General features: G+C 45.4%; 1 protein-coding gene across 1 annotated transcript in view; it reads left to right on the top strand.

Annotated features, from left to right (window-relative positions):
• The first annotated feature begins 10,675 nt into the window (after window positions 1-10,675).
• NUDT14 (nudix hydrolase 14) overlaps window positions 10,676-25,687 on the top strand; it is a 70,477-nt gene continuing 55,465 nt past the window's right edge. Inside the window, exon 1 of the mRNA XM_063147663.1 lies at window positions 10,676-10,828. Coding sequence (XP_063003733.1) covers window positions 10,748-10,828 — 81 coding nt within the window. The 5' untranslated portion in view covers window positions 10,676-10,747. The remainder of the gene's footprint in view (window positions 10,829-25,687) is intronic.

Here is a 25,687-nt window from a genome sequence, read left to right as displayed (position 1 = left end):
AATGCCGCCTTGAGGCCCAGCATTGGGCAAAAGGCAGGATACAAATAAATCAAATGGTATTGGATCCAGTCTTATCTGGAGGGAGAGGGGCCGTGGGCAGAAGGTCCTGTGTTCGATCCCAGGCATCTCCTGGTGGGGCTGGAAAAATTCCTGACTGAAACCCTGGAGCGCCACTGCCAGTCAGTGTGGACAACACTGAGCTACATGTACCAAGGGTTTGATTCAGTATAAGGCAGTGTCCTACGTTCCTAAGGTGATCCTGGGGTCTTCTGTTCCACCGCTTGTCCACTGGCCTTCTGGATGCTTCCAGGTTCCATCTGGTCCTCTATGCTCTTCAACATCTATGTGAATTAGCTAGGCTAAGTCATCCAGAAGACCGGGCTAAGGTATCATCAATGTGAAAAGAAAGCCAGGGAACTTGTGCCATCGGCTCCCGGAAAGGACCATCAATAGTCTGAGAGGAATGAGGGATGCCCTTCCCCCACTTTTCCTGAGGTGACTTAAGGCCCGTGTGCCCTGAGGGAAGGCAGATGTGAGGAAGGCCAAGTCAGGGAGCTCATGTCTTCACCAATGGCCCCTGAAGAAACATTGTTCGCTTTACAAAATCCTAAAGGAAAACGTCATCTCCTCACTTTGCCTGACCATAACCAGGCTAAACCTTTTATGGTCACGGTAATGTGAAATCGGTGAACAAGTTCCCAGTCCCAAGATTCTCTCTCTCTTTCCCCCTTTTTCTAAATTGTCAGTACTTTTAATCAGTTTAACTCTAATAAAAATTCCCTGTTGCAATAGGCTAAAGTCTTAATGATTTGCAAAGCACTTAAAAGTTCCCGTCTGGTTTTGCATTTTTTTTCCTTTTAATTCCCATTCCCCCACCCCCCAACTCCCCTCCCCTTGGTTACACTTGGAAAATGTGATTATATTCTTATGGGAAAGGGCAGACCCTATCCTTTTATGCATGAATACAATGGCAGGATACAGGAGGCACCACGGACTATCAAGGACACAATTTTATTCGAATTGCCTAGCACCAAATATTAACTCCCATGTCAATAGTGCATGACATGTTTGTGCGTTGGTTCACTTCCACATTTTAACAGAGCTTAAAAATTAAACAAATCCATTGCTTTCTGCAACTGGAAAGTTTTAAGGTTTTGAATTTGCATCCGGGGGGTGGGGGGCAGGGGGCACTTTCATGGCACTTTCCTCATTTGCACCATAAATACAATTAAATCCATGATCCTGTCTGAAATTGCAGCATGTTGCTTTAGTTTAACATGGAAGTTAAGTAAAAATGTAGAGAATGGAGCCCACGTAGAACAGCATCGTTATAATCTATGTATATCAAAGGATCATTACAACTTCTATTAGCAATCTCAGCTGGTGAGTACCACCAGCCTTGTAGCCAAAATGGCAGCACTGAGAAACAAGGTGAAGATAGCAATATGCTTTGTGGAAGTACACAAAGGTTTGCAGAAGGTTTGCAGAAGTACCAAAACAAACCCTCTTGAATACAGTCCAATGAGGATTGAGCCATGGAACGTAAGAGTGACAGTTTGAGAAGAAAAACAGAACATGTGGCAGCATGAGGGAAAGGAGTGGAAGGCCCTGCTTGAACAAAATGAGGAGGGCCAGGATCTCTTTTCGATCCTCCCAGAGTGCAGGACACGGAATAAGGGGCTCTAGTTACAGGAAGCCAGATTCCGGCTGGACATCAGGAAAAACTTCCTGACTATTAGAGCAGTATGACAATGGAACCAGTTACCTAGGGAAGTTGTGGGCTCTCCCACCCTAGAGGCAGCTGGACAACCATCTGTCAGGGATGCTTTAGGGTGGATTCCTGCACTGAGTGGGGGGTTGGACTCGATGGCCTTACAGGCCCCTTCCAACTCTACTATTCTATGATTCTATCCGCCTCTCCCTCTGGATCGAGGCGGGGAACAACACTAAATAAAATATAATACATAAAATTAGTTAAAAGAGCATATAAAACCAATACAATATTAAAATAACAATCACAGCATCTTAAAATTCATCTGGGTAGGCCTGCCGGAAGAGAAAGGCTCCATCAGAAGGTTCAGCATTAAGGAGCAAAGCCAGTCTGCAGGATAGGCGACTCACCTTTGGATGCCAATGGGATTTCTGGGCAATGGTGTAAACATGAGATGCCCCCAATACAGGGCCAGCCCAAGGCTTTTTGGAGCAAGAGGCTAAACTAAACTAAACTCTCATCCCACTAATTAAGATGTGTCACAACCCTCCAGAAAGGTCTCCTACGCAAGCAGCACTTAAAAGAAATGGGCACTGTAAAAAAAAAAAGAGAGAGTGCATTTATGCTCTTGAGCAGTTCTCATTGTCCAGGAGATCTTCCTAGTGGATTGCATCCTTTGAATCAGACTTATCTCCCAATCTGCTACTTTTCATGCCTCCTCCCCACAATCCTTCACCTTACCTGTTCATAAGGCCATCTCTGCCTCCCCCCCCCCACACACCATATTCCTTCCCCTCCACACCCCTAATGGCTCTGACTACTTGCAGAGTTGGGGAAACAGAGGTGGAAAACACAGAAGTGCTGAACACCAGATAGCAATGTCACTTCAAGTGCAACTCTGGCAGCCTCTGTGAGCTGCAAAGAGCATTCTGGGCCAGGCCTCACTAACACAATGCCCTCTAGATGTGTTGGAGTATAAGTCCCAGAATTCCTAGTCGTTGGCTGTGGCATCTGGGGCCGATGGGAGTTGAAGTATCAACCTCTGGAGGATACCAGGTATGGGAAGTCTGCTTTAGGACTACATCTACATCATCATCATCATCATCATCATCATCATCATCATCATCAATATTATTATTTATTGCATTCCTATGCTGCCAAATCGCCAAAGCTCTCTGGATGGTTTACAAAACAGACCCTCTAAGAGCTTTATCACACCAGCGTTATTCTGTGCAATCACTGCGAATTGCGTGCAAAGGACTCCGAAGTTTTCCAGTTTATAATCTGCTTTTATTGTGGAGTACTCCCATGCATCCTGCTTTAATTGCGCTTCTTAACCAAAAGAAGTGCAACATTTTGCTACTAGTTTTCGAGCGTATCATTTGTTGTTTTCCGAGCAGCCACTGGGGCGCAGGAGCAGGATTTGAAGAAAAATTAAACAAATGCTTACATCTGCGTAAGCTTTAAAGATAAAGACATCAAAATCGGCACAGTAATAGATATTAAGGAGAGCTTTAAGCATACCAAATTTGAATCGGATTGGGCCATCCGTTGATTTTTTTTATGATTTTGTTTTTACATTTCCCCCCTTAAATCCATTTCCTGGTGTGCAAAGGATCTAGCAGCCCGGTAGCAACAACAACAACGGGGACAGCTTAGCGCTGTAGGGGATAATTCGAGGGAAACAGGTACGTGGGATGAAGCTCTAAGTATCTCTCCTGATGGCTTCCTGCAGCAATTGCGCTGTGAGCAAAATAGCTTTTGGGGACAGTAGAGGTAGCATGGGGAGGGAGTTGGTGGGGGCCAGGCCCCTAACAGCCAGAGCCTCGTGAGATTATCCCCTGCCATCGACGGGTTTGTTTTGAGCACGAAGTGAGAAGAAGCAAGCTCGGTCCCAGGAAAGTTCGCTAGGCGCACAAGCTTCACGTAACGTCGGCCCTAGCTGGCGAAGACCATAGCGGCAATGACAGTTGCTTTCTCTGCAAAACACAGCCATGATTATTATGCTGACCCTGCACGACTTCTGGAGTTAAACAATAAGTCATCAAGGCTACGTTTGTTTGGTTTTTTAAAAAAGTGGGGGGAACCTGGTGCCTTAACTATTAACTAGGAATAAATGAATCAGGCAGCTCAGACACTCTAGCTGAAGCAGGAAAAGAGAAGCGCTGTAAGGGACATTCCTGCGTGTCCAAGGTAAACAGCAGGCTGCTGCCTGAGCAGATGGGTTGGGCTGGGCTAGGCAGCTGACTCACTGGCTCCACACGCTCACACAGGTGCAGCCGGGCGGGTGTGCTGTGCCCTTCGCAGCTGCCAGAGGCGGGAGCAGGGCAAAGGGAGGCAACGGCAGCCTCGCGCGGGAAGCACGCTGTCCGGCAGCAGGCCCCAAAGCCAACGGAAGTTAGAACAAACACTGCCAGCCAGAAAAGCAGTGCAGCCTGACTTGGGCCGAGCAGAACGCAGCAGCAGGCGAGCGTGGATGCACACCCAAGGGCCAGACAGAGGCTGGGAAGAGATCCGCCAGCTACGTTTCTGCTTCACCTGCAGCTCTCCAAGTACAGGAGCCCACGCCGGGCACGGGGCACACAGACAGGAAAGCGACCCCAAGAGAATGACACTTCGGGGGAATGACAACCCTCTTTGCCTTGTGCGCCCATCAGAGAAAAGAGGTTCTCCCACTAAGGACGGCCGGTGACCTCCCTGCTAAATGCAGGCAGTGGGTGGTTCATCATGGGCTTGCTAAAACGGCGTTTTTATTCCTACAACTGCAAAAGCAGGGTTGTATCATTCGGCACGATTTTTTAAATTTTTTTTATTTATTGCATTTTTTTATACCGCCCAATAGCTGAAGGACCCTGGGCGGTTCACAAAACCCAAAACCATTCAAAGTATAAAACAAACAGTATAAAAACATGATAAAACACGATGAGTCAGACATTGTGCAGACCTGCATTTAGACAGCGTAAAAACAGATAACTAAAACAAGCCAAAGACTTCACTGAAATGTGAGGAAGAGGGTTAGATTTTAGAAACCTCCAATACCTTGCTAGCAGCAGGGGTGTGTGTGATCCATTAAACATCTCATGCTACCTTTGGGGCGGGGAAAGAGAAGAAATCCAGCAGTTGCACCAGGGTTGGGAAGGGGCCTGGATCCTGTGCCTTACCTAGCCATGCAGGAAAATCTGTCTCTAAAGAATCCATTACCATACTTGGATAAAGAGAAGACAAGCCTCCGTTACCCCATATGAGACCTATAAGGCAGGGGTGCAAATCCAGAATTTGGGGGGCAGGGGATCGCACTCTTCAAATACTTGAAAGGCTGTCACACAGAGGAAGGCCAGGATCTCTTCTTGACCATCCCAGAGTGCAGGACATGGAATAATGGGCTCAAGTTACAGGAAGCCAGATTCCGGCTGGACATCAGGGAAAACTTCCTGACCGTTAGAGCAGTACGACAATGGAACCAATGACCTAGGGAGGTCTTGGGCTCTCCCACCCTAGAGGCCTTCAAGAGGCAGCTGGATATCCATCTGTCAGGGATGCTTTAAGGTAGATTCCTGCAATGGGCAGGGGGTTGGACTCGATGGCCTTATAGACCCCTTCCAACTCTACTATTTTATCATTCGATGACTCCCACAGGCCAGATGACATCAGTGAGTGTGGCCATTTTGCCTTCCTCTGTGCTGAGCTGAGTTGCCTGCCTTCCTCAGCATGGTGAAAAGAGATTCAGCTGGCACTGGAAGGAACGGCCAATTCCCCCAGCACCAGCTGAGTGTCCCGCACATTTCCCTTGTTATCTCTGATCTCAAATTGGAGATTACAGCAGACATCCCTCCAGGGGTCAAGCCCTACTCCCTGGAGGAACCCAAAGAGGCTGTCAGGGCTTTTGCTACATCTGAAACAAGCCATACAGGATCTGAAGCTGTGGCTGGGCTGCAGGTGAAGCATCTGTAGGGCGCAGGGACCCCCTCTAGAATTTTCTCCTGCTAGAGGGGTTTATTTGTGTCCAGTATGCTTCGTTTGCATACATGTAAATAAAGCAAATATTAAAAATGCACCATGGGCCTCCAGTGCTCTCTCATCATCATCATTATTATTATTTATTTATTTATATAGCACCATCAATGTACATGGTGCTGTACAGAGTAAAACAGTAAATAGCAAGGCCCTGCCGCATAGGCTTACGTTCTAATAAAATCATAATAAAACAATAAGGAGGGGAAGAGAATGCAAAGAGGCACAGGGTAGGGTAAACAGGCACTGGCACAGTATAAAGTCAGAACAAAATCAAGTTTTAAAAGCTTTAGGAAAAAGAAAAGTTTTTAGCTGAGCTTTAAAAGCTGCGGTTGAACTTGTAGTTCTCAAATGTTCTGGAAGAGCGTTCCAGGCGTAAGGGGCAGCAGAAGAAAATGGACGAAGCCGAGACCCTTGTAGAGACCCTTGGGCAGGCGAGAAACATGGCATCAGAGGAGTGAAGAGCACGAGCGGGGCAATAGTGTGAGATGAGAGAGGAGAGATAGGAAACAAAACCCCGGTAGCACTGCCTAAATATTTTCATGTCACTCAAACTGTAAAATGCTGGGTAATTAATGTCCTTCCTAAGGATTACAAAATATCCTTTTGTTGAATAGCTCATGCCTGCAACACCTGGAACGGAAGTAACAAACATCCCTGGCACAAAACCAAATGGAGATCTCATTACAGTTCTTCCGCTACTTTTTAAAAATGAGAATAAGGAAAACTTTTTGCATCTTAACCTTTTATGTGGCTTATTAAAAAATCAAAACCTAATTACCATTAGATTCAATAGCCTAGTTGTCTTTTCCAGAGGCCTGACTGGCAATAAGGGAAACTTTTTTTTTTTTATACTACCCAAGACTTGATAGGGGAGCATCCATCACGTCCTTGAACAGAAAGTTCCATATTTGCTATAGTCACTTTGTCTCTGGCTTGTATTCACTTTCCAGGCAAAGGCAAGACAGATGAACACAGACACAATTGTTTGCTAATTGCTGCATTAAACTACTTAGCGCATGTATTGATTGTACTAAAACATTATTCTGAAATTCCAGCCATCTGCTGCTTTGCCTTTTAATGTAATAGTGACATCATCTAATTGGCATTTCAGGTCTTAAGTTAAAAGATTCGCCATTGCGATTACAAGAAAGGCACCTGATTACCCATATACCAAGTAATTACCACTTGTAACATCACATGCAATGCTTGGCCTTTTTTCTTTCTTTCTAAACTCACCTGTGGTTTGTTACTCATAGGTTAGGGCAGTGATTCCCTTACTGTGGGTTGCAAGAAGGGCAAAAATAGGCCATGAAATGTTAAGCCACCATATGAACATAAGAAGAGCCCTGCTGGATCAGACCAAGGATTCTTCTAGTCCAGCATTTTGTTCACGCAGTGGCCAACCAGCTGTCTGTGGAAAACCCCAAAACAAGACGTGGGTGCAACAGCACCCTCGTATAGGCCGTGTCCCAATTTTTTATAGTCCATTCCTCATTAGAAGAGAGTAGAGCAGTGAAGGCATTGTTCGCGTCTGTGTGACACATAGAAGACAACGGCAGTGCCATGGCTGGCGAGGAAAGATCCCACAGGATACCGATGAGGGTAAACCCATTGATCTCTTCTAAAGTGTGGCAAGGCTCTATGGCAGCCTTCCTCAACCTGGGGCGCTCCAGATGTGTTGGACTGCAACTCCCAGAATGCCCCAGCCTGGCTGGGGCATTCTGGGAGATGCAGTCCAACACATCTGGAGCGCCCCAGGTTGAGGAAGGCTGCTCTATGGAGTTCAACTCATTACAGCATTCAGTGAGCTTAACTAAATTTGACTATGCCAAATTTCCATGAACTGATGCAATGCCCAGGAGGTGGTTCTGTGGTAGCACAGACAAGTATGAACTCTGAATTGATGGTCTGGCTCCCCTCCACCCGCCCATTATACCCCCGGAGCAAAAAGGGTCCAAATGACTCTGATTCTACGATCCTAGCCCTGAGCTTTGAGGCCAACCCAGGCATATGGGGTGTTCACAAGTATGTTAAACACATATTTGCCCCATTCACATATAAGGTGAGGCGTACTTAGCAGGGGAACAAATTCTGCTTCCCTTTCCCACTCAAGTTTCCTTAGCTTTTAAGCAGTTTTTCGCCAGGCATGGAGATGACCCACTTCTAGTTTGGGCAAAGGGGGAGCAGGAGAAAGCAACCCTAAGGGAATAATCAGACAAACATTTTATTGCACGCTCGTTACTGGGCATGCATGGATTTTCGCAGGTCCCTCTCACATCGTATGCCTCCCACCCTTTCTAGCCTTCTTCGCGCAACAACACACACACACACACACGTAAAATCCATATTATTTTTAAAGATGGAAGTTGCCGCTATCTCCTGCTGTGTGCAGGAGATGCTGCGTGATAAAGATGACCCCTGAATGGGCCACGTGCACGTTTTGTGCACGTTTTACTTCCTCGTTCCTCTCCCTGAGAGAAAGAGGAAATATCCAGCAACAAAAGCTGGGGTAGTGAAGAGATGGCAAGCAAGTGTGAATCCCAACACCCCCCATCCCCCCACCCACGCCTCATGGAGCTCTAAGTGGGATTTTTTGAAATATGCCACTTTCCCATTGTTTTTGAAAGTGATTGAAATAGGCCACGTTCCGGCGACACTTCAGGCAAAGGAGGAGGGAATAGGCAATGCACAGTACCTTATTTCAGAGGTACTCCCCACACAACATGTTGCCCCTCCCCCCGTCATGTGGCTGAAAGTCCCAGCATCCGCAGCTGGCGCTCCTCCCTCCCTCCTCCCGCCCCTATCCCATCATGCATTGCAAGTTCTGCCAGCTGTACAGGAGCGGCCGGGGTGCTTCCAGCCACTCTTGCTAGGGATGACTTTCTGGAATAGTGCACTCGACGGGGGAAGATTACACAATGGAGCCAGCTACACAACATGTTAATCAACGGATCTCCAGATAAGCAATGGAGCAGACAGTTGTTTTCCCCATTGTTTAATTCCCCAAAATAATGTACTGTCAGTTGTGTGCCCATTGTGTATTGCCCCCCAGATGAAACAATAATCAACACAACGGACAACTGCCAGTGTGGTGAGGTGGCTAAAGTGTTGGACTGGGACTCGGGAGATCCGGGTTCTAGTCCCCACTCGGCCATGGAAAACCACTGGGTGACTTTGGGCCAGTCACAGACTCTCAGTCCAACCTACCTCACAGGGTTGTTGTTGTGAGGATAAAAATGGAGAGGAGGAAAAAGGCAGGATATAAACGCAACAAGTAAGTAGTTTGTGTCCTCAGTTTTAATCAACACACACAAAACCTGTGTTCCAGCTATCAAAAGTGTGGGAAACACTGCATCAAGTAGCAAGGGCCCCAGGAGTATAGTCTTACAAAGTGAAAAAATCAAGATGGTCAATTTATACACCTTACACAAAAGATGGTTTAATCACAATTATGTACAATCATGTGCAGGGCTGCAGGTATTCTGCAGGGTGCAGAATGAGGCAGTGGGTGCAAAATTCAGCTGAAAATTTCAGCAATCCCTCTCTGCCTTTTGAAGCAAGTGTCTACAAGCTTTCATGGCTACAAAGGTCTGTCTAAATGTGCAAAGCCAATTTCTGCTGAAACTGCTGGAGTCAAAGAGTTGGTTGGGGGCAGGGCATCAATATCTTGTAGAGCTCCATGTCTCTTAACATGAAAAATAAAACCAAGGAAAAATCTATGCAAAATAGATTGTAAGAAAAGAGAAATTATGCAAAGTTGCTCAATCCTGTATTTATAACTGCTTCCTCATTCATGGCTCAAACATAATAATGTGACAGAAGGGAATAGCCACAAACTATCCAACGACTGTGCTAAAAACACGTGTAGATGTCAAATCTTGTCTTTGCTTGCAATGATCTTACTAGAAGGGTTGATGCTATCCACCCTTCTCCATCTCTCAGTACCCTCTTTGGCAAAATGGGGATAATAATACTCAGCCACCTTTACACAGATATTGCAAAGATTACTGTGCATTATCCAAAGGAAGCACTTTAATCTCTCTCCAGCTGCAATCCTATGCAAACTGAGCTGAGAGGGTGCCCCATTGAGTACACTGGGTCTTACTTTTGAGTAAAGATGCACAGAATTGTGCTGTAATCTTCCATACACATGCCTATTATTTTTTATGATGATGATGATGAATGCCTTGTAGCTCTTGCTGTGATTTTGGGAGTGGAGAGAGAATCCAAGCTAGTTCATGAGGTCCTTTCTTCCAAACTTTTTATCAGATTTGGGTGGGTGAATGGTTAATAATAAATACTCTAAATCCACTTTGATTCTTTGTGGGAAGGGGAAAGTCCAGTACAAGCATCTCTGTCCTCAATTTCCTTTAACATTTCTTCCATCACCACTTCTTTCTACACACACACACACACACACACACCTGGGAGTACAAATACCTGCCAGTAGGAACCCTGTTCATGCTCAAAATCACTCAATCCTATCCTAGCTGTCAGGGTTTTGTTAGTCTTTTTCTTTCCTTCTTTACATTTTGTTTTTTAAAGTCTGTCTGCTTGTGGCAATAGGAAGTCCGCCCACGCTCATTCAGTCCTGGCTCAGGGCTTTTCTGCAAGCCATAAGACGATATGTTGTTTACTAGAAGAGCGCCTCCTCCGTCACACGGCATTGGCAGCAGCACCAAAAGGCCACCTCTGTCCATGTGCAGAGGGCTACCCCCCCCCCCCCACCTCACCCCACTTCCCTACATCACAACCCTACCTACCTCACCCAATAGCAAAGGCCTTCCAGGTCGGTGTGTAGAAAGATTTAGAGTGAGTTCCTCTTCGAGGCTAAAATATAGGAAGTGAAGGGGGGGGACCTCTTGAGAAACTACCCCCCACCCCTACATACACCCTTTTCTCTCCGTGTGCCTTCAGCGTGCACACGCGCGCGTGCTCCCCGCGGGCCCTTTCCCTCTTCCTCGGCTTCTCTCGGCCAGGTAAGCCGAGCCGTCCTCTGAAGCGCCGCCGCCGCCGCCAGCCATGGAATCCATCAAGGAGCTGGCGCTGGGGCCTTGCGCCGCCTCCCAGTACCTGCGGCCTTTCCGCCTCCGCTACAGCCAGGTAAGCCGCCGGGGAGGCGGAGCGGCTGCCATCGCCGCCCCGGCCTCCTCTTCCGCAGCGTCGCCTCTTGGCGCAGCCGGCTTCCGCTAAAGCTCTGCGGAGCGAGACCGCTCTCCTTCCGAGGAGGGCCGCGGCTCGAGTCTGGTGCTCCAGCAGGCCCTTCTCCCTGCCGGGGAAGCGGCATGAGGCGGGGTCCCCCTTATGCTCACTTGTGTGTATGAGAGACAGAGAGAGTTTCCGGGGCTCAGCCTTGGGTGGGGAAGGGCTGGTTGTGGCTTATGGGGGGGGGGGGGGAAGCGCTCTGCACATGGGCAGAGGTGGCCTTCTAGTGCTGTGAGTGCTGCGACGGAGGGGCTTCTCTCCCCTAGTAGACACGCCAGCTTTTTGTTTGCAAAAATACAGCAACAAAACCCTGAGCCATGGTTGAGTGATTCTGAGCATGGGCAGAGTTCCTAAAATTATGATTATCATTTGCAGACACGCATACAACTTAATGTTGTGAGCTGCTGAGAGATTCTATTATATTCTGTGGTATATAAATGTTACAAATAAATAAAATACACACACACACCAATGTAAACCCTGACAGCTAGGATTGAGTGATTCTGAGCATGAGCAGAGTTCCTACTCCCACAAGGGGAAAGTATCATCATCATTATTATCATCATCATCTCCTTGAGTCTACATGTAGAATGTGTGTGTTTTTGGTGAGAAGGGGAGGAAGTTCATTACCACAAGATGTAGTGAGTGGCCACCAATTTGGATGGCTTTAAAAGTGGGGTAGATAAATCCCTGGAGAAGGCTATCAAAGGCTACTAGCCCTGATAGTTATGTGCTACCTCCGGTATCCGAGGCAGTAAACCTGTATGCACCAGTTGCTGGGGAACATGGTTGAGAGGGTGCTATTACACTCAGGTCCTGCTTGTGGGTTTCTGATCGATGGTTGGTCTCTGAGTGAACAGAATGCTGGACTAGATGGAGCCTTGGTCTGGTCCAGCATGGCTCCTATATTCTTAAATGCTTCCTTGCCTGTTCTGAGGCTGGCTAGATTTGCTGAGGTGGGTTTTTATGCCTGGAGCATATCTTGCCTGCTTAAGGAATGGAAGCAGGGCGGGTGGACCTTGCCTCCATAGATGCTCTGGCAGGAGGAGGGCGGCTTGAGTCAGAAGGCAGGCAGTATCTTCTGTAATGCACCACTCTAGAGATGCAGCCATTAATGCACAAATAGTGCCGGGGCAGCAGCAGCAGCAGCAACACCCACCCCTAAATGCATAGCAGGAATTGTTCAGCTATTTATTTATTTTTATTGCCTTTGCATCATCCATTTCCAGCAACTGGCCAAGATGATAAAATTCTGATTGGGACAAATAATTCTGTCTGGGTGTCAAACCTATATCTTACTGCTTTTGTATTCCTGAATACCAATTCCATGGCCAAATTAAATCTCATGTAAGTCCACCTACTATGCCTCTACCTGCACACACCCACATGAAAAGGCAAACACAATTCTCCTTCCACCAAATCATTGCCACTAAGATCTCTTTAACCACAGCCTCTGGCCCAGCTTCTGGCTGTTCGAAGATGCCAGTTTTCTCTTGCACTTTTCCCTGTTCTGCTTTATAGGGGTTTAGCTAAACTGTTGCATACTTCCTCACAAACCCAGTGTCCCCTAATGCCCCATTGAGATTTGCCAGCTTACAACTCTAGCTATTGGGCGGTATAGAAATGTAATAAATAAATAAATAAAACTATAATGGAAATTCAGGGCATTTAAAGAGAAAATCTGCATAATGAGATAGGAATATAGGTATAAGGCAAAAAGTTGACCAAACCAAGAGGTATCTGAAAAGCCCCACTTGCAAACAAAACCATAATCCCACAAAGCCTTCACTAGCACATAGGTTTGCTAATTAAATAGGTACCTAATTACACAAAAATATGTCTCTTTGCAAATAAAGATGAATGAAATAAAAGCTATACGAGAGTGACCAGATACAAAAGAGGGCAGAGCTCTCGCAGCTTTAACTGTTGTGATGAAGAGGGAATTTCACCAGGTGCTGCATACATACAAATGACACCTGCTGAAATTCCTTTTTCTACACAACAGGAGCCCTGTCCTCCTTTCCATATGGTCACCCTGTACAAAAGTAGTGTCTTGCTATGCGTTCTATATTTGTTCAAGGATAAAAATGAATGAAAAAATGTCTATATTTTTAAGTGCTGACCAAGAAGCTTAGATCAGTCTGGTTCCATATAAATGTATAGTGTGGTTGGTGTCCCAGTGGCAAGATCCATTCTTGAGAAGGGAACATGCTACAACTTATGCTGACCAGGTCCAGGCCCTGAATGTGATCCTTTACCTTTAAGAAACATAGCCCATTTCTTACCTGCAGCATTGTGATGGGAACTGGATCCCTTTCTACACCTAAGGATTATCCCAGGAAAATTGAGGGATCGTCCCTGCTTGCTCCCGGGATCTCCTGTTTGTCATTTGCATGCACAGGGATGATCTTGGGATGATCCCTGGAAAAAAAGGCAGGTGTAGAAACGGCCTGGGACACCTGGAGAAATTCTGCCTTCCCAGGGTCTGGACCTACCAATCTTAATTTCAATAATCTGACATTCTGTAATATACTTTAGGTATCTTTGTGTATATCTTTACGTATTCTCATACCCTATCCAATTTAAATTCATGTACAAATTTCAAATAGTGGAGCCAAATCTGAAGCATGCAACAGTATCTGTATACTTTTACTATGTGCCAACTCATAATAGTGCAGTTAGGAGTATAGCTGAGCAAATGTAGAATGCAGTATTTGATTGCAAGGGCTTCATTAGCTATTTATCTATATTCTTGCATAAATACTCTGTTATCAAGAGTGTATCATCCTAGCAGAGACAATGGGCATGTCTACACCACAAGGGTGTAAGGGGAGGATCACGGATTTACCAGATTCCACGATCCTCCCTGGGTGTCCAGACGACCGCGCAATGTCCTGGAAGGACTTTGCGGACACCATTTTTTTTAATGAGCGAGAAAAGGTAAGAGGAAAAAAAAACCTGATCCCGCTTCCCCCACCCCAGCACTGATAGGCACAGAGCTCCTGAAGAGCTCCGTTTCCCGGTGCCCAGTTCCACGCGTTTACTCACAAGGAGCCAGGACGAAACCGGGATGGCCACCCACACCTCGGGACGTTCCCGATACCGCGGGAAAAATCGGGCTAAAAGCCATCCTGGTTATCCCAGGGAAATGAAGGGATCTTCCCTCCCTGCCCTCGGGATCCCCATGCATCATGTGGACACACAGGGATGATCCCGGAGTGATCCCCGGGATAAGGCATGGTCTAGACATGCCCAGTGATCCTTCTTAAAAAATGATGAGCAACAGCCTCAAAAAACTTACAGAGAAACTTAAGTATCATAGAAGTTAGTATTCTTTCCCCAGTAAATGAGAAGCAGAACTGTTGTTGTTGTTGTAAGTTTATAAGATCCAGGTCAATATCCAATTCAGCACTAGATAGCGTAAGCTCTCCAAAAGGTTTGCTGGGATGCTATTGGCATTGTGCTACAGGTCACTTACGCTAGCACAACATAATTTACATTAGTGCTAGTGTCAAATTGGCTACTGCCCCTTGACAGGACTCCTATACCTTCACGGGTTGCAGGAAAGGGGGAATTCCATCTCAGGTGCGAAGACATCTCCCATCATGACAGAAATTTGATGGGGAATACTACAGGTGATGAATTTCTGCCTTCTAAACAGACCAAGTGGGGGGAAAAATCTGGGCTTGGTAACACTTATTTTATGTATTATCCTAGGCTTACTACCCAGATTTTACTGCTCCTTCTCCTGTGCCTAACCCAACAGTGGCCTGACATGAAGGAATAAAGGGTGCAATCTTATGTATGTTTAGACAGGAAAAAAAACCTACAACTCCAAGCATTCTTGCTGGCTGGGGAATGCTGGGAGTTCTAAGACTTTTTTTTCCCTCTCTAAACATGCATAGGATTGCAACCTAAAGAGGTGAAGCTTTGCTACTACTTTGTTTCCCTGTCAGGAAAAGTGTAATCTGCTAAATTTCTGTATGTCCCAGTGCTATTAAAGGCACAAGATCAATAAACAGGTGGCAACCCCCTTGTCTGAATGGGAAACTGGATTTTTGTACCACGTAATAGTTTTACTAATGCAATGTAACCACATTATTATTATTATTATTATTATTATTATTATTATTATTATTATTATTATTTCTTAGCCGCCTCTCCATTTTGATCGAGGTGGGGAACAACAGTAAATATAAAATACATAAAACTGAATTAAGAACATAATATACATTGTTAAAACATCCTAAAAACTTTCTAAAAACATCCTAAAATTCCCCTGGATAGGCCTGCCGGAAGAGATCAGGCTTGATAGCTTTCTTGAATACCAATAGACTGTCAAGTTAACTTACGCTTAATTTTCATATTTTACACTTAGCACGAGGGAAGTTTGCTAATAAACGTTTGTTCCGTGAACGCTGCTTTAAAACTGCAGGCAAATAAGAACAGTCTGGGTAAATTGGCAGGTTTTCCATGCGAACGTGATTTTCGTTATCGCTCTTCCGTTCAGGAGCGTCTTCTCCTTGCCTTCCTCAAGAGAGAGACTTACTTTTCCCCAATCTTGTCCCTTAAACATTGACCAGACTTTCATTAATATATTAACACCCAAGTTTAAACAAACTGTTAAAGGTTGCTTTCTTTTGGTGGTCCACTTAATGGCGCACCAAAGTCATGAGCTTGTGGTCAAAAGAGCATTAATTATTTGCTTCAAGTTTTCCTAGCTGGGTCTGAATCCTCTAAACATTTCATACGGAGCCTGGGAGGGTATCATGGAGCCTGGGACGGAGCAGCTGGCCTGGACATGGGCTGATGCCCCAGTTGACAGGTTTTGGGATTAGAAAGAATATCAAAGGCAGCAAGCAAGATTAGGGATAAGTGAACATCTGACAGCCGTTTCCAGCAGGGGAGAACAGATGATAAACAATAGGACTGGGGTGCTTGCGAGGAAGGCAAGAGGTGAGAAGGCCATGGGAAAAGTGTGGCGGCAATCACTAAAGCTCCAGGTTGCTGCACCTCATGAATAGAACAGGAAATGGGATTTGCAGGGACAGATGTGATGAGGGGTGATGAATACATTATAGGCCAAAGAAAGGCAAAACTCCTCAAGGTGAGTGATATTCTTTCCTTGAATCCGTTCAATATAATTATGGGAAAGCCCTTGCCTTTCAAAAGATCGTGTTTGTGACGCTACAGAAGGAAAGGGTTTGGGGGCGATTATTTTAACCTTACTATTAATGAAACCCTTATATACTTAGCGCATTTTTTTTTTCTGGATGAAGGAACAAAAGACGGGTAGGAGAGTGTGGTTTTTTTTATTATGATTACAAGCGACATTCGTGTGCAGGTGTAGGTATAAAACTGGAATGACAGTACAGCACAGTGGAACACATTTCTCTCGGATATTATTACTGCTTATGTCTTCCGATGCCACTTGAGCCTATATGCCCATAGCTTTGAAGCCGGGGCCTTTTAAAATGGCTTTTTTTGGGGGCGGGGGGGGGGGGGCGGAGGGTCAGTATACAGATTGACAAATTGTTTTTGTCATGCACAACCAATATGAACGGGCCTGGGGCAGTCTTGCAACTAGGCTACCAGCGGCAAAGAAGGACGGGACACCTGCACTTTCAAGAGTTGTGACAAAGAGATAATTTTAGCAGGCATTAACTTATCTCACCTTTGTATGATAAAGGAGCACTGTCATCCTTTGCATCTGGTCCCCGTACTTGCAGTCCAATCCACTGAGACTTGTTAAAACTGAAATGGATGGGATTCCAGGTTGGATTGAATTCCAGTCTACTGAGACCACTTGGCCCTATAAAAGCCCATAGGTCTAACCTGCCATATACTTTTGAGTTTATTTATATTTATTTATTTATTTACTTATTTATTGCATTTATATACCACCCTATAGCCGAAGCTCTCTGGGAGGTTTACAAAAGTTAAAAACAGTAAACATTATGCAGTTCCTGAACAGGGTTAGGAAGAAGCATGAAAACTGTGTGTAGTTTACACACATCATTCACACATGTATTTTGCTGTGTCTACATATACTGGGAATGCATGTATAACACCATGTTCTTTGCCCAATAGCCTGTCCCAATATGGCTGTCAAACATAATGCTTACAGGTTTCATTAATCCCTTTTGAGGTTCCCAGCACCCTGTACTACATTTTAACTAAATTAATCCACTTCAGTGCTAAGAAGCCCTTAGTAGAGCAAAGGAGCCAACTCCCTTATACTCATGCTGTAAGTCAAGGGCCTTCAAGGTGCTGCTGGACTTCCAACTCCCATCAGCCTCAGGCAAGATGGCCAATTGTGAGGAATGATGGGAGTTGAGGTTGAGGAACTTCTGGAGGGCTACAGGTTCCCCATCTCTGTTATAAGTCTTTAAAAGCAGATATATTGCCAGAACAATTGTCTGAGGGGGGAGTCTACACCAGCTGTTTATTGCAGGATTGTATCGGATTCATCACTTACGGGACATGTGACGTTCACCTGCTCCCGCTGTGATCTCAGCTCTACCTCTGTTTTCCCCGAATATCTCTGACTACTTTTGTCACAGTTTTTCCAGCTCTTTCGTGTCCATTCCAAAGAATGCTTGTGGTGTGCCCCCCCTTTGTGGGGTCGTTGCTGTTCATCGTGAGTTCCGGGCTCAGCGAACAGCCTATCAGTTGTGAGTGTTGTGTGCATAGGAGAGCCAGTGTGTTGTAGTAGCTAAAGTGTTGGACTGGGAGTCGTGAGATCTGGGTTCTAGTCCCCACTCGGCCATGGAAACTCACTGGGTGACTTTGGGCCAGTCACAGACTCTTAGCCCAACCTACCTCACAGGGTTGTTGTTGTGATGATAAAATGGAGCGGAGGAGGATGATTATGTACGCCGCCTTGGGTTCCTTGGGGGGGGGGGAAGGTGGTATATAAATGCAATGAATAAATAAATATCGGAGATGTGCGAGAGTGGACCTGTTCGCCATTTCCACCACATGTTTTGGGTGGGTATTGGTGCGTTTTACCACTGATTGTGTGTGTGTGTGTTTTAATGCAGACATATCTCTGCACAGGAGCACATATTCAACGGAGTTCCTATCCCCCCCATGTGGTGCTGCGTGTCTGCGCTCATGCACATCCTTCACAAGTCATTAAAAAAAGAAACCTGTGCCCTATAGCCATCTGCCAGCCCCACCCACTTGTACCGATACACATGTGGAAGCACCGGAATAGTGTACATGTGCTTCCGCAACGAGACTCCTGTAATTGTGGGAGAGATCAGTCGCGTGTGCCCCGTGAGTGGCAGTGGCGATCGCAAAAGCGGGGAATGTTCGGAAGCACCCCTCTTCCGTAGCGGAAGGGCTGCAGGTGCAGATTAGCCTTAAATTTCCTGTTAATTCCCAGTTGAAGTGGAATTGGTGGCTCGTTGCATTCAGGAGGAATTGTCATTTTTCACTGGGTGTGGCTCCTGCGCATTTTCTGGATGGGAAATTTGGCCCATAATTTATTTATTTAAACCGTTTTTATATGGCCCTTCATCATCCCGTACAATACGCCCCACACACTCAGTTCCTCTGGGGAGAACTTACTTCAGTCAGCCAAAACTAGGCTGACAACTCTTACCCAGAGGACCTTTTCTTCTGTCACCCTCAGACTGAGGAATGGCCTGCCGGAGGAGATTCGTCAACCTAACTCTCTCTCCGAGGTTAACACAGCCATAAAGACTAACCTCTTCCAGCAGATGAATTTTAAACCTAAGAATTTTAAGATGTCCTGATTGTTATTTTAATATTGTATTGGTTTTATATGCTCTTTTAATTAATTTTATGTATTTGATTTATATTGTATTGTTGTACTAATGTTGTTTCCTGCCTTGATCCAAAGGAAGAGGCAGGTAAGAATTATTATTATTATTATTATTATTATTATTATTATTATTATTATTATTATTAAAGGGGTTTGTACAGCATAAAAACCCCTGCCAAAGGAAGTGAAACGGGTGGCTGCCAGAAAGAGGGCCTTTTCTGCTGTGGCACCCCAATTGCAAATAAAACCTTAAGACAGACTAAAACTAGCCCAATTGATGTATTTGAGTTTAATACTCCCTTCGTTAAGTGATCCTCAGAAGGCAACCTTTTCCGTTACCAGCCCTGTGCTGTTGCTGCAGCAGAAGCTTCTATTCAGTAGTTAAAGATCTTGCCCCCCTCTTAGAAGGCAAGATCACACAATCCTAAGTCATCAACTCCCAAATGTGCGTAAATAAGCTTGAGACAAATTCATTTTGGCCTTAGCTAGACCTACCTGTTATTGCGCGACGGAGGGGTGAAGATCTCGCGATGTTTTTATCGCAAGATCCCCCCTTTGTTTACATGCGGCTTGCGATGGCCTTGGAAGGAGAGGCGTTGCACCCGCCATTTTTTTTCTTAAAGGAGAAGATGCGCATGAACTCTCGTGCGCAAAAGGTAAGTGGTTTTTTTTTTTTAAAAAAAAAAAGAATCCCCCGTTCCCCCCACCCCACCCCCGATGGGCACAGTGCTCCCAAGGAACTGCGAAGAGCCAGGACAAACCGCGGCGCCCTGCCACACGTTCCGCGGTATCGAGCTTAGCCCGAGACCGTGAAAAAACTGGGCCAAAAGGGTAGGGCGAGATCCCGGGGCAAGGGAGGGATCATCCTTCCATGATCCCGGGATCACCTGTGTATCATGTGAACACACAGGGACTATCCTGGGGATCACCCCGGGATTTCGCCCCATCTAGCTATGGCCTCTGTCTGATGTCCCGCTCCCAAGTTATCCTGATTTAAATGAACAAAAATGCACTCCTTTAGTTATTTTCTGATGATTGATTTACAGTCCACTAAACTTTTCTTTGCATTGAATTCCTTACATACATCTAAAGTAGAATACCATTGGTCTATATATGAAATACAGGCCGGATCTACACTACTGCTTTAAAGCACTTTATAACAGTTATAAAGCGCTTCAAAGCAATAGTGTAGATCTGGCCACAGTGTCTTCCCAAGAAGCTAGAGAACAGGGCAGGCAGTTAGATGATATCCCAACACAGGATGCATTTACCTGCAACGTAGATACCTTTGGGACCACCTTTATGTGCCCTGCTCCCCTCCTCCGTTAAGATTTTCATCAAGCCCTCTGCTTTGTTTGCCATCATAGCAGGAGGTAAAGACAATCTCCCCAAGAAGCAAGGCATTCTCAATCACTGCCCTGAGGTTATGGGACAGCCTGCCACAGCATGCTCTCACTGGTCTTCAGGAGGGGCTGCAAAACCCAGGTTTTGAGGAGGGCTTCCCCGTAGTGTTGACAAATAATGTTTCCACTCAAGGCTTTTAATCCATCTTGTGTTTTCCATGGGGGTGTGTGTGTTTGTTTTTAAAATACTGTTGTGAGCAGTCTCAAGCCTAGGTGAGGTAGGAGAGAAAAATTTGAGTTGAAATGACATTATCAATTCCAGGTGTATGACAGCGCCCCCCTCCCCCCCATCACCTTCGTAAAGTGAGTCTGCCTGATGCATGTGCATACCTGCCCTTTGTTATCTCACAATTAGCATAGGAAAGATATTTACAGTCCTTACCCAAGATTACCTCCTGCCATTAAGTGTCTTGCAGGTGCTTTATCTGTCCCTGAAACCAGCCAGCAGCATGAATTTATACAGCTGTTAAGAGAACAGGCACAAAAGGGGAGCTATCCTGCCCACACTGGATTTACACTTCTGAAAGGGTACATGATTTGATTTATTACATTTATATTCCGCCCCATAGCTGAAGCTCTCTGGGCGGTTTGCAAAAGTTAAAAACAGTGAACCTTAAAAAGTATACAAAATTTAAAACCATCAAAAATATAAAACAGTATAAAAACAACGGTATCCATTTAAAACAACAGTTCTGGGGTCCGTTAAAAAACAAGCAAACTTAGCGTTGTTAAATGCCTGGGAAAAGAGAAAAGTCTTGACCTGGCGCCGAAAAGATAACAATGTTGGCGCTAGGCGAGCCTCATTGGGGAGATCATTCCATAATTTGGGGTCCACCACTGAAAAGGCCCTCTCCCTTGTTGCCATCCTCCGAGCTTCCCTCGGAGTAGGCACTCGGAGGAGGACCTTAGATGTTGAGCGCTGTGTACGGGTAGGTCCATGTCGGGAGAGGCGTTCCATCAGGTATTGTGGTCCCAAGCCATGTAGGGCTTTATAGGTTAAAACCACCACCTTGATCCCCATAAAGAAAAATACCAACTTTGTCAGTAACTTGTTGTGTTTATGGGTTTTAACTAGTGTTATAAATGCCAGTCATAAATAGGAGGCTGAGACAGTGCTCGTGTGTTAGAGATTTGTTGTTGTTTATTCGTTCAGTCGTTTCCGACTCTTCGTGACTTCATGGACCAGCCCACGCCAGAGCTTTCTGTCGGCTGTCGCCACCCCTAGCTCCCCCAAGGTCAAGTCTGTCCCCTCCAGAATATCATCCATCCATCTTGCCCTTGGTTGGCCCCTCTTCCTTTTGCCTTCCACTTTCCCTAGCATCAGCCTCTTCTCCAGGGTATCCTGTCTTCTCATTATGTGGCCAAAGTACTTCAGTTTTGCCTTTAATACCATTCCCTCAAGTGAGCAGTCTGGCTTTATTTCCTGGAGTATGGACTGGTTTGATCATCTTGCAGTCCAAGGCACTCTCAGAATTTTCCTCCAACACCACAGTTCAAAAGCATCGCTCTTCCTTCGCTCAGCTTTCCTTATGGTCCAGCTGACTGTTAGAGCAGTACAACAATGGAACCAGTTACCTAGGGAGGTTGTGGGCTCTCCCACACTGAAGGCCTTCAAGAGGCAGCTGGACAACCACCTGACAGGGATGCTTTAGGGTGGATTCCTGCATTGTGCAGGGGGTTGGACTCGATGGCCTTATAGGCCCCTTCCAACTGTACTATTCTATGATTCTATGATCCCATACATAGCAAACTTGAGTTAGGAACAGGAGAGCATTTGTTTCAGTTTGGTTTTTATAAGAACTTCCCAATATGCACAAAGTTCTTTATATTCAGGAGAAAATGAACTTGAGATTAAGAACTTTCAAATGGGGGAGAAAGAAAAAAAGATAGATTCCTCCATCCAGGACCTTAAAAGTCTGGGGCCTTAGCTAGACCTAAGGTTTATCCCGGGATCGTCCCGGGGTAATCCCTGTTCATGTAAATGACACTCACGATATCCCGGGAGCAGGCAGGGACAACCCCGGGATAAACAAGTCTAGCTAAGGCCTGAGTTTTATCCCCATGTATTCAGCCTTAACTGTGGTCCTGAATTAGGATTGCTGCCTCTTTTTCCTGACAGGCTACTTATCTTTAACAGCTATATGGCAGGCAGGTACCACATGGTCCTCTCCATGCTGGAAATAGCTGTGCCTATTGAAGCTGGCTGATGCAGAGGGATGAAAATGTCATGTCAGTCGCTTTTTTAAAACAACAACAACAACCCTATAAATAAAACACATGGGGCATGAATTGGGGTGGGGAGAGGCCACAGACCATCCAAAGATAACTTTATGTGTATTAAGGGGGGGGACCACCCCAACATCCCCCCCCCGATCATCCACCCCAACCTTTCCGAGGGTTTTCATACCTCCTCCCTGAAACCTCTAAACGTTTCTCTGGGCCAATGTTCTATCCAGGCCTAGCCCGTCACATCAAGTGTTCTAAACTTTCAATTAAAAATGTACAGGTGAATACGGGGGCAGTCCTGTCTGCAAACACGGTTTTGAAAACACGGGTGTTATACAGGGTATACTCTTCAAGGAGCCACCCCTGTCTGCAATTCTCTGTTGAACGCAGATTTGGAGTGTCTTGAGGTTCATTTTGTGAGATGGCCCAGAGGCAATCCAAATCTTCACGTTTTCCAAAATTCGCAAAGGTCTTCATATTTTACAGAGAAAGAACTTCAGATTTAAAAAATATCAATGCGGGGGAAAAGGAAACTAATCATCTTTTTTTTTTTGAAGAAAAGAAAAAGAAAAGAAACGTGTTGCACGTTCAGATTTTGGAGAGAGGAGGGCAGCCAATTGTTATACGTTATGAAGAGCATAGCTCGATATTTGGATTTGCTGATTTCGTAGCATCTGTCCGTTTTGTATTGATTTTTGTCCAGGGGTTGAGGGGGAGGTGAAAGGTCCTTGTGATTTTTGTAAGAAGGTCCTGTGAGAAAGTCTTAGGGGGAAATCTAAAGATTGCTTCTAAGCCTCGCCTTCCATTAACCCCCCACTGCTGTTCTTCATCAAGTTATTTTAATGGCTTTCAAAACAAGTGAGCGGAAAATGGCTTCTCTGGAACTTTGAGGAGGCTGAGCCTCAAACTGCCTTTGGAGCAAAACATATCAATGGGAGGACTGCTTGTTTAAAAGACTGTTGTGATTTTAATTTAAAATATGGATATAGCATTTAAAAAAAGACATTACAGTTACAGCTGTCCGAAGGTGAAAGTTGTCACCTGCTAAAACACCCTTTTTTAGTGCTTCTGCAATAGTTTCAGACATCTCTTTTCCTCTTTTCCCATTTTTTTCCTCTTAAAAAAAAAAGTGCGGGAGAGGAGGTTAGGAAAGTTGCTGCAGAGAGGGTATTTGGGTGGAATAATGACCTGTCCCTCTCTACTTCAGTTTCCATGGTTCAGAGGAGAGTTTGGCTGCATATAACTTTACTCCATTGGTTCCCATGCTGTAACTGGCTAATTCTACACATGGAGGGAAGTTCATAATTCTAGGCCTAGCACTTGGTCATTCTAAGCATAGTACTCAAGATTCGGTGTGTTTATTTATTGCATTTTTATTCTACCCTTTCTCCGAGGAACTTGGGGTGCTGCACATGGTTCTCCGTCTAGCTATTTTATCCTCACAACGACTAGTTGAAGTAGGTTAGGCCGAGATAGAGTGATTGGCCCAAGGTCACCCTGTAAGCTTCATGGCTGAGTGGGGATTTCAACCTGGATCTTCCCGGTCTAAGTCCAAGACGCTAGCCACTTGCTTCATTGGTTCACCAAAGAGAAGTACAGTTCCTGCTGAACTTCAACATTCTCACTGTTCAGATAGACTGCTCCTGTTCAGAAGCTGATGTGGAAAACGTAGCATGCCAGCCTCTGCTGTCCAGTATCGCATGTTTGATTTCTCCTCCACCTGTGTTCAGTGGTTGGATATGCTTTGCCGTGTTAGTTGCAGTCACAGGACTAGTGAGACAATGCAACAGGGCCATCCTGCTGGGGCCTTTAGAAAAGCTGGTATCTGGCTTTTCGTCTACCATTTTGAAAACACGTTTAATCATCCCATACTGATAAGAAAGCATAGCATTAGTCAGCAGCTATGCCACAAGGGTGCTTCTGAGGGAAAGGCAAGGGCCCAATTTTGATTTTGCGCTTCCCTTCCCAGAACTGCCACCTGGAATTCCATTATGTGTCTTCATTATATAAGATCATGAAAGAGTTGCTGCCTTGAATGCATTTATCTTCCTTACCCCGCCTCTTTCCCTTTGTATCAAAATCTGAGCTTTTATTTTAAAAGGGTAAACCGCAGTGTATGCTTTGGCAGAAAGGTGGTATACAAATGTAGTCCTACAATGCCTGTGCTGGCTGCGAAATTCTGAGAGTTGTAGGACTTTTTCCCCCTGTCTAATTATGCGTAGAATCTCTGTCTAAGCATGCATAGGACTATCACCGTTACATGATCTTTGCCCATTTTGCATCCCTCTTGAGGTTGTACGCAAGGCAAGTGTCTATTGCCCTACGCTAGTTACGAGTCCAGCCTCCTGCATTGAGCAGGGGGTTGGACTCGATGGCCTTAAAGGCCCCTTCCAACTCTACTATTCTATGATTCTACTTTCCCCTTCCATAGTGGAAGAGTTGAGTCAAGCTTGAAGGCAGGTTTGTCAGCACAGAGCTGACTCTGGAGGATTATTTTCCTTGGGGAAACCGAAATGGAGGATCCAAACACCGTTCACCCTGGTAGGGGCCACGCTACCTACTGAACACGCTACCTACCTACTGAAGGGGGCATTTTTTTAGGAGTATGCATATACATACATAGCAATTGGTTCCATACACAATGGAATCAATTACCTAGGGAGGTTGTGGGCTCTCCCACACTAGAGGCCTTCAAGAGGCAGCTGGACAACCATCTGTCAGGGATGCTTTAAGGTAGATTCCTGCAATGGGCAGGGGGTTGGACTCGATGGCCTTGTAGGACCCTTCCAACTCTGCTATTCTATGATTTGATGATTCTATGATCTTAACGCAACCTGCACAAGGTGCTGGATTACTGCCCAAATGTGTAAGAATAGATCAGGGCTATAATTTTTTTTAGCCGAACTAATGGTTTAAAAATTGGCCGTAATGCTAGGTGGCACAATGTCTGCTTTCTGCTCTTTTATACGTTAAACGAAAGCGGCAAGATATGAGTCGCTTTTTTCTGGAATCGATTTGTGTCGGTTGACAGTTACCCCACATCTGTATCCCAGGATATAACCTTAATTTAATTGCTGACCTGGTGGTAAACTGAAGGTAGGAAGAAAAGTCATAACTTTAATCTCCCAACTTATCAGGTTTCCTAGCGCCAGCAACTTCTCCTCCCCCTTCCAGGGATCAGTTTCAATATACTACTGTATACTTTCTTGAGGAAAAGAATTGGCTTTATAGGTAGAATGTAATTGCTCTGCATGCTGGCGCTTGCTTATAGCAGTAGGTTGGTTAATATACTTCCCATTTGCAGCTCATACTTCCTCACTCAGGGAAATGCTGATG

The sequence above is a fragment of the Elgaria multicarinata genome, chromosome 2 (genome assembly GCF_023053635.1).
Source record: "Elgaria multicarinata webbii isolate HBS135686 ecotype San Diego chromosome 2, rElgMul1.1.pri, whole genome shotgun sequence".
Classification (NCBI taxonomy): domain Eukaryota; kingdom Metazoa; phylum Chordata; class Lepidosauria; order Squamata; family Anguidae; genus Elgaria; species Elgaria multicarinata.
The sequence above is the reverse complement of the archived record's forward strand: the minus strand, read 5'-3'. Positions and strand labels throughout refer to the sequence as shown.